The sequence below is a fragment of the Filicampus tigris genome, chromosome 9 (assembly GCF_054856515.1).
Source record: "Filicampus tigris isolate MCC_2025a chromosome 9, RoL_Ftig_1.0, whole genome shotgun sequence".
NCBI classification, from domain to species: Eukaryota; Metazoa; Chordata; class Actinopteri; order Syngnathiformes; family Syngnathidae; genus Filicampus; species Filicampus tigris.
In genome coordinates this window covers 9,369,280-9,383,178 of record NC_141225.1, presented here as the reverse complement: position 1 = coordinate 9,383,178, position 13,899 = coordinate 9,369,280, and the positions used below count along the sequence as shown (strand labels likewise).

Sequence of the window (13,899 nt, the reverse complement as noted above, 5' to 3'; positions counted from 1 at the left end):
GCTGAAGCGTTGCGGCCCCGCCCACCATGTCCACTTACTGACAGTGTCCACCACATCGCTGAAGAAGCTGTACGGCACCAGCGGCTCAGGAAGCTCACGGAAGAACAGTTTCAAAGCTCCCGTGATGACGTGGATGTCCTCCCACTCGCTCTCGTCCAAGTTGAGCTTCTCCTCTGAGACAGGTGAGAGAGAGAAAGGAGAGAATCTGAGCCGGAGAGTTTGATCAGAAGCGGCGCCCACTAACGAGGCCCAACACTCAGGCTTGTAGCTGCTGCGGCGACGAGGAAAAAAGATGATGAGTGAAAGCAAGAGAAGGTACATAGGGACAGTATAAATATCACATACAGTATTATTTCTCAAGCAGAGTAGCTCCAGCACTTTTCGTTTTCCTCCACTAGATGGCAGACTTTGCCCACTGCTTGCATGTTCTCACCGCAAGTAAAGCAGAGAGGCCTGAGGGACAAACATACAGTGCTTAACAAACGTATTAGACCCTAACCAGCCAAGAAAAAACATCCAGCATGAAGTGCTTTAATGCGGATGTTTTTCTTTTAAACAATATCCACATTTCACATTTTATTCCCCAAGTAAGACCAGAGCATTAATTAAGAAGTAAAAAAAAAAAATCATGCATCGCTAATACATTCTAATATATTTGTTAAGCACTAAATGCTAGCAGAACCAGAAAAAACACGGAAGCTAGTGTGTGTGAATGCACATAAGCAGGCCAGGGCAAGGGTAAAAAAAAAAAAAAAAAAAAAAGTCCTCATCCATCAGGGTCTACCTTGCACCAACTCTGCTGGGAACATGTAACGGCCATCAGTGGTCACCGCCCGCTCTGAAAGAACCACAAAGTTACTCAGCAGGCTTACCACCTTTAGCGCAAGGGTAAGATCAGAAAATTCAACTCAAGGAATAATAATTACAGGATTAAGATGTGCAAGATTTGTGTGCAAAAGCCCCATTTTTAATCTATATTGAACAGTCTGTGAAGTCTGACCAGCAATTTGCTCTTGTTAACTACTGTAAACAACTACAATAATAATAATAATAATAATAATAATAATAATAATAATATAAAGCTACCCACCCTTTGAAGACATGTAACGGAAGCAATACTGTCTCCTAAAAAGTGTGCAGTGTTTTATAGGTGTGTCATATTTTAGAGCACAGCCAGGCCCTTTCCTATGTGCAGTGGTTATAAAAAGTCTACACACCCCTAATCCAGGTTTTTGTAGCATTAAAAAAATGAGAAATGATTTCAAAACCGTTTTACACCATTAATGTGTCAAATAACCCGTACAACGCAATTTGCAATTCATTTTTTTTAAGTGTTTGAGAGGGGAAGTAAACTAAGTGACTGAAATAATGTGGTTGCACAAGTGTGCACATTCTCTTATTACTGGAGACATGGCAGTGCTCAGAATGTACCGATCACATTTAAACGCATGTTAAATGGGAGTCAGCACGCACCTGCCAGCATTTCAAGTGCCTCTAATTAACCTAAAATAAAGTTTGGATGTTCTAGTGGGCTTTTCCTCACTATTTTTTTTTTTTTTTGCTTTCTGACAGAAGCCTGGATGTTTTGTGCCAACGCTGACTGCTTTTTCAAATTGTCCATACTTTGTACTTCCGTCCACCTTGTCCATGGCCCCAGTTCCAGCTGAAAAAAATAGAAATCCTCACCGTGGTTGACCAGGTAGCGTAGTTTCTGAATGACCGCCAGGTTGCCGGAAACTCTGTAGATGCCGTCCGTGTTAAGTCCTGCCACAATACCAGAGCGCACAAATCATTATACTGTAGTTTTCTTTATAACTGGAATGGGAAACACAAAGGGTCGTCGTTTGTTCTTTTAATCTTACAAACATCAACCATAAGAAAAACATGGTGTGCAAAATTACCAGTAGACAAAATTCTGCACTCTCACTGAATGTCGCTGTAGCTCACCGAGGCATTAAATATAAGGTAAAGAATTGGGACAATTAGAGAATTGCCTTCTCATTTAATTTCTGCATTGGAAATGACACAAATGGATTTGGCCCACTCTAGTTTTCAGTGGCTGTATGGTCCAATAATGTGTGTATAAATATTCAATTAAAAGAAACAATGAAACAATATCCTTGGCAGAGGCGATAAGTCCTGGCATGTAAGAGACAAAAATCAGAGTAGGTATTTTCTCCTACACTAGGCTAACTCACAGGACGTTGTAAAAATTGCCCTGAAGAAAGGCATGTCATCTATATTTCATCTCACAGCAGAAATAAAGCAGAAAGCCTCTTTATAGTACTAGTGGACTGCGGAACTGGTCGGCTGCTGCGTTTTACCTCTCTTCTCCACTGTCTCGGTGCAAAGCCTGACGAAGCGAGGCACGGTGCTCTTCTCTCGCTCGCACAGCATTTCCAGACGACAGCCGAACACCTGATCTGATGGGCAGCGACACGCACGCACACACACGACGTTCATTTCAAAAAAGTTCAACAAAAAAATAACAATAATCCAAAAATACGTTTTTTTTTTATTTGTATTTCATTCAGTGATTCTTTCACATACCACAAGAGGCAGCTGGCGTACCACGAGTGGTGCTTAAAACACAGGTTGAGAATCACGTCAAAAGTATAGCATGTATTGCCATACCATTCTGTCATATTTGTTGTATTAATTTAGCCTTTTTTTGTGCTGAAATTGGTTCATTAAAATGTATTTCTTTTGACTAGTAATTTCGCTCATTAAATTGTAATTGGTGAACTGACTAATTGTAGGTACACTTTCAAAATATGTGCATAGCTATTTTGCTTTTTTGTTTCTAGCTCATCTGTCCGTTGTAAAAAGCAAATGCCGCCCTTGAGCATACAGTTTTTCCCACACATTTTTCCAATATATAAAAATATTTAAAAACTTACTAAATATTGCTTGTTCTTTCGCGAGAAACACGGTGAGCTTTTGTTATGCCATGTTTTACTTTGGAACATTTCTGCTTCCGTTTTTGTTCCCACCCCTCTTAGCTTGAAAAGACTGACTTGCATTGAAGTTGAGCTGTGGACTGCAACGTTAAATTCTCGTATCATTTTGTGGTATTTATTGAGTAAAAAAAAAAATAAAATGAACACATTTTGGGGAGACATTCCTGTCATTGGGCAGTCATTTTTTCTATCTGGATTTACCTTTTATTGCCCAAAAAGAAATGAATGCTGCCAACAAAAAGCGATAACATACCTTTAATGAGCCCCTTCTCCTGTAAGGCCTGCAAAGGAGGCCTCTTCAGTATGAGCTTCTTCAGCCGGGTTTTCACCCTCTTCTTCTCAGTGTTCTCCAGGTTGGATGCCGAGCGAGGGACTGCGAGGGGGGTAAAGGGTGGGGAGGAAGAAGAGGAGGAGCAGGAGGAGGAGGAGAAGAAGGAGGAGGAGGAGGTCAGTGCGGAGTGTCCCAGCAGATGCGAGGGAATGGTGGTGAGGATGAAAAGCGGGAGGGCCGGGCGACGCCGCAGGTGCGACGAGGCCGACGGCGGGATGAGCTGCCACGGCGGCCACGCTAAAATGTAAGCGGGCTGGATGGAGGAGAGGATGGAGGAGAGGATGGCGGGGTGTAAGAACCCTGCGTGGAGGTTGAGAGAAAGCAATGATGATGATGATGATGATGATGACGATGATGAGTATAAGCGTAGAAGTGCACATTTTAGAGTGGCCATTTATTTTGGGCAGACTAAAACACACCTGTGCAATAATCATGCTGTCTCATCAGTATCTTAATATGTTCGGTTCTCTTCGATTGAAGGTGATTGACTAAAATAACCAACCAACCAGAAAAATACGCCACACCTTTGAGGATTATCTCGGGAAAGGAGAAGTGAGAAGAAAGACGTATTTAGACAGATTCGTGAACAAGATTTGAGAGAAAATGGCCTTTTGCGCTCATTAACCAAGAACGTTGACTCTCTTGACTTGACTTGATTAATATAAATTACAGCAGTATCTCAATTTCTGAATAACTCGAATGACAAGTTTTTAGGATTACAAGCCGTCAACTCAGCCAAATTGTTGGTATTGATTTGCAAGCAGCAATCTGAGTTCCAAGACCTGACCTGTTGGCAGCGAACTTCACATCAGAAGAATGTGAATAATTATTCAAAAAAGAGCCCAAGTGCTTGCTTCGAGCTGCTTTTTTTTTTTTTTTGCCACGCCCAGTCGAAGTTGACTGTAAAACTAAATATAAAACAAAGATTATTTCACCAAACCACATAAAATGGCCTCATGAAAGCCTGCTATCCTAAAGCTGTAAAGGAAACTACAGTAGCATCTATGTTCAGTAACGAATACAGGGACACAAATATCAGAGGCAATATAACAATACTCACAGTCATATATTCTTTATCCTCTGCAGTTTTTTTGGTACATATGACGCAGCTTAGTTGCGAATTTGTGACAGCCATCTATTGTGTTTCCTGCATATTATGTCTGCATGAATTACCGTGGTGGCCAAAATGTGCTCACCAGTAGGAGCAGCGCAATGAATTAAAGCATAAAATCATGATGAACAAAACTGTTGACTTCTTTACATTCTAGTTTATGATGGTATTACTTCATTTTATACAAATGGAAGTGCTCTTTTTAGATAGAAAAAAGACAAATTTGGTTGGTGTATTATGTTGAAATGTTAATGGCATTTCAAAAGGGGAAAGATGATTTGGCAACGTATCTACGACGTGCTTCTTCAGATTGGAGAAGGGGGGTTTCGAATGCCAATATTTCTGTCGATCAAGGTGGGCGTAAGAGGCACTTCATCCTTCAGGAAGAGTCTTTCACGACAATGAGAATGAAGATAGTTTGGGGAAATCTATTGGAGTAAAAGTCTACATTTTATTTAGGAACGTATAAGAGTGAGTGAAAGCAGCAGAAATATGCATAAGAAAGTAAAGATACATGAAGACACGACATAATTACAATACAGCATTTCTACTATTTGATATTACAAGACTGCCATCAAACGGAGGGAGGAGGTGAAGGCAAAGTCAAGAGGCGGCGGGTGGTCGCCCAAAAAAGGCAAGCGGCGGCACTTACGAGACGTTCTCCTGTCGTCCTCGTCGCCGCTTTGGTCCAGCATCTCCACGCTGCCCGCCCTCCTCAGGGAGTACAGAAGGATGTTGTCCAGCGGGTTTTCGCGGTCCTGGGGGAACCAGAATAGCATTACCAACAAAACTCCTTTCGACAGATTTACAGCTACGGGACAGCATATATTTTCTGCGACTGGCTGGTCACTTTGAAAAGAGTACAAAAGCAGACAAGTGGACTTAAGAGGGTGTGTCTTCCTGTCCCTCACCAGCCTATCAATGACGTTCTGGATGGTGTGGTACCATTCCTTGATCAGAGAGTCCGTCTCCGACTGCAGCAGAAATTCGTTGCCCGTCACTGTCCTCAGCTGGAACGCACACGTTTGCAAACATAACGTTGTGCAGTATTGTGTGTATGTGTGTGAGTGAGTGACAGAGTCGTGTTCATACAGTAAGCCCCCCCCTCTTGGTTGCTTACCTTGAAGACGTTCTTCTTGCTGGATAGCTCATTGGCCCAGTGTAGTTTTGCCCCTCTTAAGTCAACACTGCTTTCCGGGCGACTGTTTCCTGGTTTCTGATGTCATTACAAATAATAATGATGATGATTATAGACCATCATTTCATAAATCTGACACCATTAATAATACATATTCTGTTGAAAATGACCCTTTATGTTGTTTGTTTGTATGGAATCATTGACTCCTTACCATGTCTGCTTGCCTAACTCCTGTTGTTGTGCGTTGAGAAATATATCTCAATTCATCTTGTCCCAAATGAATGGAAATGTCAATAATCCGTTGTGATTGTTCGATAGAGAAAAAGAGAATTCTCTAATATTGTACTTTACACAAAACATAGCGTAATAACAAAGAATTAGAATGTAGAGAATTAGACAGTTTGTGCATCATCATTTAAGGCTGCAATCCAATGCATTGTGCTACTCCTTCTGGTGGTACACAGGGAGGCAGTATCATACAGTCATGCAGAAACAAATGAAGAACAACAACTCTTTTAATACGACTATAGGTGACTCTTTAAGTTAGGTAAGATTGCATTTTCATTTTTTTTTCTTTTTTTGGAGCGCAGAAAGAGTATACTGTGTGCCTGAGAGTATTGTTATATTATCGGTGTGTTGCTCCACCATTTGTGGTCAAATATGCGTTGTTTCCAAAACCGCAACTATTTATGCTAACCATTAGCATGTAGGCTGAATGGCGTATGGAATTGTTTGTTAGCATTTAACTCTGCACGGTTGTTACAAATACGCCCCATGTACTGTAAATCTCTTTGTTTGATGTTTAGTTTGACAGTATGCTTCAACTGGGAGTGGCAACAGACAGCTCGTGGGCCCTTTTTGAAGAATTCTTCACTATGAACCAAGCTGTTGTTTGTTGTGAAGTGAGTCGAGTTCACTGCCACCATTGCTCGTACCTCAAGCTTGCGCTCACGAGCCAAATCGAAAGAAAATTGTCCAAATGACAGCTCGCATCTTAAAAAACACGTATGTAGGTCACTCATATCTCAAGTCTTTTGCGGGGTCTTACCCAGCTGCAAGGCGTCTGTGATTTGGGATCTTTGAAGAAAACCAAGCTGTTTCCAACCAATACCACCCACGATGGACTCCAGTTTTTTCTACAACACAAGTTGTTTTATTTAATTATTTATTATTATATTTCATTACCCTTTTCTGTATTTTTCTTGGGTGACAGCTAATATAAAAACAATGAGCTGGATGACCTTTTATTGTTTGTAACTTATTCATTTAGACCTCTGCTCTTACTGTTATGAATTTCCACTGTCTAATAACTACTGTAACTACTATAAATCCAAGTGTCACCTGAGTTTCCGGCCTCCTTCTGCGATCTTGGTCTTGTTCAAGAGGCCAGCTTTCTCCAACTCCTGCAAGGGGACATATTTACTTTTTTGTTTTGGGGGATTGTGTGGATACAAACAGTCGTGTCTCTGGAGTGCCTGCCCAACTAGGGCGGTTAATTGACATTGATACCATCCCCACAAGCAAGATTCTTCGATTTTCCATTTCCAAGGACTGACACTGAAACGCTGTCATGTCAAAGCCAGAAAGTAAGCAGAGCTGCACTGTGAAGGGGTGGGGAGGGCGGTATTGTGTTTGGCCAATGAATTGTAGGTCTGGGTAAATAAATGTCATTTTTCTCGGAATAATCAAAACACGTGCAGCATACTCTAGTCCTTAGCACGTCCGCCTCACCGCCGAGAAATTCTAGGCTCAAATCTCTTAGGCCTTTCTGTGAGACGTTCACAGTTCATGTTACTCCCGCGATCCAAAAACATGCATGTCAGGTAAATTGAGGACTTTAAATGTTCCATTGGCGTGAATGTGAATGGTTGTTTTCCTTTATGCATCCTGCGATTGACTGGCGACAAGTGTACGCCGCTTCTCTCACCTAAAAGTCGGATAGGCTCCAGCTCACAGCAACACGAGTGAAAATAAGCATTATATAGAAAATGGATATATGGATGAAAAAAATGGATTTCTAGCATGGAAGCGCTCTTGACATGTATTTAGTTCTAAGCGCAGCTGTACTACTACTACTATTACTACGTATTTACAATTTACTGAAAACTTTATTTTCAGTGAGTTTACAATGACAGGGGTCTCATTTGGGAGTGGGGACAAAGTACTTCGATAGTTCCCACTGCCGGTTTGATGTGCAGAAGAAAAGAAGTCCTTGAAAAATATAATTCAACACAAGAAGGAATAAACGGGGCATTTGATGTGAAAGTAAGAAGGTGGCGTCGTTTTCCCCTCACCGGAGTGTTGCCGTCGCCGTCTGGAGAACTCTCGGGAGACGGCGGCTCCACAACGATGTTGGTCACGTTGCACGAGTAGTCTCGGCACGACCGCACGAGCTGAAAAGAAGACAGGAAATGGTGTCGTGTCGATGTGCAAGCTTGAATACAAAAACACGGGGGTTTAATGGGCCTCGCGAGATGGGGGGGGGGGGGGAGTACCTTGCCGTTCTCGGGCAGGGTCATGGACTGCGAGTGTGAGAGGAGTTGCTTGGCGTCATGCGGGGGGGCAGAGTCGCGACACGAGGGGCCAGCGGTGCCGAGCGCCATCGTGCAAATGGTGTCGGAAGACGCCGCGCGCTGCATGCTCTTCACAAACACAGGCAAGGTGCAACCGGTGAAGAAAGCACATACAAAAGACTTGTCTTATTGTGTATCGTGAAAATATTAAAACTCCACAAGTGCCATTTGTTTTTTTTCTTTGGACCATTTTGAAACTCCAACGCCAGCTGACCGGTGAGAAAGGGAGAGGACAACCTGGACTGATTAGCCAGCCAATCGCAGGGCACGATTCATCACACAACCATTCACCAGAATTTGGGTTTTACCACTTTGGGGCTGCTTTATACTTTTCACATTAAGTTGCCGTACAAAAAGTATGAAAAAGAAGGGGGTACAATCACGTACAAGAGGAACTTTTCATGCCAAGGTAGCCATAATTAAGTACCTTTCCGCAATCCCTGTAACCTACTTTTCTCCACAATCGCACCATACATCCCAGAAACTTGCAACTCTTCGAGCAAGGGAGATTAAGCAACTAAGAGGAGGCCTTTACAACAGAGACTTTAAACCAATGCGCCCACACCCCACTGTGATGCAACATGTAGCACAAAGAGCGGCTTGGGTAACAGCTTTTTTTTTTTTTTTTTTTTTTTTGGGAAACACCATGAGTTGCTATTTCACCACCTTAATATGCATAAATGCTGATCTCCTGGAAACTAAAGCGTGTAGCTGGCATTACTTGAATGCATTCCGCAGGAATACACTGCAGAAATGCGGCTGTCGCAAAGCTAATGAGGGCTCATTGATTTTCATGAGGTGAATTGTCTCCTTAAAAGCCCCCGCTTCAGTCCTCTCCTCACAGTCACGCAAGGGAAGTAGAGTGGAGTAGGTAAGAACTAGGGCCGAGGTGGGGGGAAAAAAAAAAGTTAAAAACAAAGAAAAAAAAAAAACATTTACTCCCTTCTCTTGTAGAAACAAAGCAAATCAAAGCAAGATAAGTGTTCCACAGTGTACAAAAACATAGCATAATTACATAATGAAATATGTAAATAACAGTTGGTGCATCATGATTAATTTACTGTGCAGCTCCTTCTGGCGTGCGCGCCGAATCCACCAAAGATTTAGTGTGATAATTTTGGGGGCGGTGCGGGGAGGGGGGAACTGACGATAGATGGACCGGCGGACCGGTTAAATTAGTGCTTCCTCTTGGAAAAATCTCCCCTTTGCCCAAATATGTATGCAAACACAATCCTTAAAATTTTTAAATGTTCAACAATTTAACGTAAAATGCACCATCAAACTGCATGGCTGGGGCATGTCTGTTGCCGGCTCTATCACTGTCTTTTCTTAAGTTGTACAGGTGAGGCAAGGCAAACTCAGCAAAGAAAAAAAAAAGCAGTTTGGAGGCACATACCTCACATCAAAAGTTCAAAAGTTTCCAATGTATAAAAAAAAAACCCAACAACAACACCGCTTTTGCAACCTAGAATTGGGTATCATATCTTTGGAAATGTTGAGCGCAACTGTCACAGAGATTGCCATAGTAAACAAAGTTAAAGTAATTTGCTTCTGATAAATTATACACTTAATATGCTGATTGGGTCAAACTAATTTAAATGTTGACTGTTACATACTAGTAATCTATATAATACTTCAAAGTTACAGTAGGCCATATATAAACTGTATTACAATATAATGACCAATAATATGTTTGCAAATTGCATTTGAAGCAATTAGAAACAAAAATGAACCCAAAAAAATTGACTTCATATTATAGACTACACAAGAAATTTAACTTAAGTCACAGTAATAATGTTTAGCATGGTTTCTATTTTTGTGCTGGTAACAGTAGTGTATATTTGCATAAGATATGTTATTTAAAATAAATCCCTCGTGCCGATTGCGAAGTGGAGTCTGTGCCCTAAACATTTGGAAGCCTTGTCCGGGCAATAGATTCTGTTACGTATCGTAAGCAGTGCAAATCAGCAGGACACACTTTGAAAAATCATCCTGAAAAATATAGTAAACCTAATCAATAAAAAGTGATTCAATCGCCCAGCCTAATATGGACGTAAAAGAATCCAGGCTCTTGTAAGTGTGCCTGTCACAATAGGAAGTAAAGAACCTTCTCACGCAGTGACAGTTTCAAAAGTCTGAAGAACCTCTTTTTCTTCCCGCTGTGCTGAAAGAACATCATAAGCTGGTACATAGCATCATCTATTCTTTGGCGTGCAAGGTGAAATTCAAGGTGACACTCATAACTTTCCCTTTTTGCCAGTGAGTGTGGAGAAAGATGAGACTTTTACCTGTTTCATCCGCCAGCTGCCGTCTGTGTTCCTCTGGTGGCTCCCAAACAGGAAATCAGGTGAGAGCTAGAAAAAAAACAGACGGGAAGTTTCATTGTTAGCTCAAGGAAGAATGAAAAAAAACCACAAAAAAAAAACCTCAAGAATAAAAAAAAAAAAAAAAAAAAGGTGCTGACAAAAACTGGTTAATTGCTATATACAAATACTAAATACTGCCATTTTTTCCTCTCTAATGTAAAGTTAAAGAAATACTATAGGACAAACTATTGTAAAATGGTCAAATGTTCTGCCTTTAACTCATACCTTTATTGTTGTACGTGTTAAGGGGCCCAAAAATAATATATGTTATATTTTAAATTAATCATCCGATTAATCGGGAATCAGAAATTTCTTTTGCCTAGTCATCAGCCTAGACAAAATCCATATTGATCAAGGTCTAGTACATACACAAATGCAAGGGGACATATGAAAGATTGACTTTTATTTCTTGTATACAAATAGTGACATCTCTGGCGTGCCTGCCCAACTGTCAATTATAAAATCAAACAACCCAGTAAGTCTTCCATTACCTATTTCTGAAAATCTCTCTGTGACCAACTAATTAACATAATAACCACCACCACACCAAGTTTTTCGGTCTGACTTGGAGGGGGTAGGCTGGGTGAGGATCCAGAGACACTTTCAAGTGACTAGCAGACAAGTCCATCTCCAGAAAGTAAAAACCCTGCCACAGTTTGGCTTCAGCCACAGGTGCTTTTACTCAACTGGCAGGTAAACGAACTCAGTTTATTAGAAGCACCTGTGGCTCAAGCCAAACTGTGGCAGGGTTTTTACTTTCTGGACCTGTACTTCCCATCTCTGACCATCATGTAGAAACATCCACATCTCTGCTATCATGTCAGAGCCAAAAGGTGAGCACAGCTGCATTGAGCTGTGCTGGACGCGCAGATTAGCATTAGCAAACAGCGTTAGCTTCGAATATACAGTATTTAGAACATTTTTGCCGAAATCAAGTAAAATATTTCTCATTTCGTTATGTTTTTGGAGTAGTTTTTTTTTTTTTTTTCAAGGCGAGTTTTTCGAGTGTACCGCTCACATCCTGCCAGCTCAGAAATGTACTGTGGTGAGATGCCGTAAAGACACACGCACACACAGTTTGGCCCAATGAAAGGCTGATGAAAACAACATAGCCAAACAGTTGAAATTAGTCACTATTTTCAGTTCCAACGAAATCATTACATGTAAAAAGACTTACCGTGAACGTGCTCATCACTACCGAGTATTTGAAACCCAAATTCTCATCTAGCTTGCCGCTTTGTGTCACCTCTGCGTCATCTCGTGTCACGACAACGCTCCTTTTCACGCCGCATTTCAAAAAAGGACAAAGTGTTTGGCCTCTCCTTCCTTGCTGGGCTGGCCTTACTTCCCCATTGAAGGGGGAAGCTGCTTTTATCAGCACGTACAGCAGCGCAAGCAGGAAGGTGCACACAACTCTTATGCTGTGATGCCACTGACACCGCCACGGCAACCGCGGTGCAACAGTTTGCATGGTGCCAAGGCTTGACCTGTGTGGAACTTGCCAGTTAAATGAGTATAGTAACAGAAACATGGAAAAGGAGACCTCCCTCAAGTTCCATACAAGACACTGACAAATATAGTGAGCAAACTCCATTTTTTAAAAAATTTTCTAGTTAAGTCCGGAAATGAAGAGAGATAAGGCATATCTTTTTGGAATAATCCAAGATTAAAATCAAGGTCCAGTTTCAATTTTGACTCAGCATTTTCCCTGATTCATCAGTGCTCTCTCAGTACTCTCCTGCAAAATGGCAAAACATTTTTTGTTTGCCCTCTCTAGTTCTCAGGGGATCATTTATCAAGTACCATCTGCTTGAATTTGATCATAAAGATAACTGCATTGGTAAGCGCAACTTTAAAAGGGAAGTCAACCCCCAAAAATTCTTTGCAATAATATGTTCTATGCAGGTCGACTAGTTCAAACATGGCATTCTGATTAAGATTGCGTTCGTGGAATATGAGTTAAGCAGCAAAATCCACCCGTTTTTGTCCATCCTGTGGGGGGGGGCATGTTGTCATTTCTGTCAAATGAAAATGACATCTCAGTTGCTCAGGTAACAACCAATCATGGATCACCTGTTTTCTGAAGCTGAGCCATGATTGGCTGTTTTGCGGAGCCCTGAGCAACTGTGATGTCATTTTCAGTCGACAGCAAGTGTCAAAATTGCCGGCCACTCAGACGGACAAAAAAACGGGTGGATTTTGCTGCTTATCTCATATTCCACAAACGCAATATTAATCAGAATGCCGTGTTTCAACTAGTGCGCCTGCATAGAATATATTCTTGGAAAGAAAAGTTTTGGGTTGACTTCCTATATAAGAAATTGAGTTGCGATCACTGTTTTAGCACTCCAAAGACCGCCAATCGGTATCTACTGCACAAGCAACCTTTGAAATTGTGGAACCAAATTGCATTTTACTTCAGTGCCACCATGACTAGACCAGCTTCGTGGAGGCGACCACTATTTCACCATTTAGATGGCATGCTGATGCAATACTCCCCACAGTGAGAAGGCCTTTTCTAAAGCATTAATGACAGAAATAGGAGCCTGCTTGTCTGGAGGGGTGCGGATGTAAAACTGTCCAATGAATGGAATCTAGACCAGCTTTACTCAAAAATCTGAGCAATGTTCCAACTGGGCGAATAAGGCATTCCTTTTGGTTTCTTTTATGAATTTGCAACTTGCCATTAAGGAGCAATGTACAAATTGAAGAAAAATGTCAATGCTATCAGGAACATGATTTTGAAATGTGAACCAAAAAAAAAAAATGAGCGACTTAAGTCAAGCTACTGCCGTACAATAGCGCAAACAATACGCAGTAAAATGGACATATGCATGTGTAGGAATAGAGCAACAGTACATTACATACAATAAATTAATTCAGCAGAATGCTCATCTTAATAATGTTTAAAAAAAACATGAGGACATGCACAGCGCACCTCACTTGGCTGAGCTGCTGCTTGGTTGGCACACGCATTCCACAATGTAAAGCGACGTTTATGGGCCAATGCACCTCACACTACCTTGACAGGGGAAAAACACCTTTGATGATGTTTTTTTTTTTTCTCATGCAATGTATTTTTGATGAGCGTTATAATGGTTGATACAATACTGATGCAAAGATGATGCAACCAGAAGATGCTAAACGCTCGTTTAGGACAATGACAATCGGTCCACGGATGATTTGGCGTGTAGATACAACGCCGATATGGCACTTATCATTTCAGCCGATGTAAATGATGCTAAATCAACCCCAAAACACGACATTGCGTGTGTTAAAGATTTTGAAAATGGTGAATGACATTTGCGGGGGTCATGAAGAGGTTCAAGTCAGATGAGTGATTTACATGTAGCAATATTTTGGGTTTTAAAATACCCCTGGGGTCTAATGGCTCCTGCTGGTCCACATCTGATCAAAGAC

At 41.4% G+C, this 13,899-nt stretch overlaps 1 protein-coding gene across 4 annotated transcripts in view; it reads right to left on the bottom strand.

Annotated features, from left to right (window-relative positions):
- arhgap9 (Rho GTPase activating protein 9) overlaps positions 1-13,899 on the bottom strand; it is a 41,981-nt gene that overhangs the window by 6,784 nt on the left and 21,298 nt on the right. Inside the window, exons 7-20 of one of the 4 annotated variants that reach the window (XM_086039565.1) lie at positions 10,402-10,467; positions 8,036-8,182; positions 7,835-7,933; positions 6,882-6,943; positions 6,589-6,676; positions 5,523-5,618; positions 5,314-5,412; positions 5,055-5,160; positions 3,214-3,333; positions 2,325-2,423; positions 1,687-1,764; positions 785-838; positions 346-453; positions 39-173 (exon numbers count right to left, since the gene is read on the bottom strand). In XM_086039565.1, coding sequence (XP_085895691.1) covers positions 395-453; positions 785-838; positions 1,687-1,764; positions 2,325-2,423; positions 3,214-3,333; positions 5,055-5,160; positions 5,314-5,412; positions 5,523-5,618; positions 6,589-6,676; positions 6,882-6,943; positions 7,835-7,933; positions 8,036-8,182; positions 10,402-10,467 — 1,173 coding nt within the window. In that variant the 3' untranslated portion in view covers positions 39-173; positions 346-394. Of the gene's footprint in view, positions 1-38; positions 272-345; positions 454-784; positions 839-1,686; positions 1,765-2,324; positions 2,424-3,213; positions 3,592-5,054; positions 5,161-5,313; positions 5,413-5,522; positions 5,619-6,588; positions 6,677-6,881; positions 6,944-7,834; positions 7,934-8,035; positions 8,183-10,401; positions 10,468-13,899 lie in introns of those variants that run through there. The other 3 variants (XM_086039566.1, XM_086039563.1, XM_086039564.1) reach the window with 3 other exon arrangements.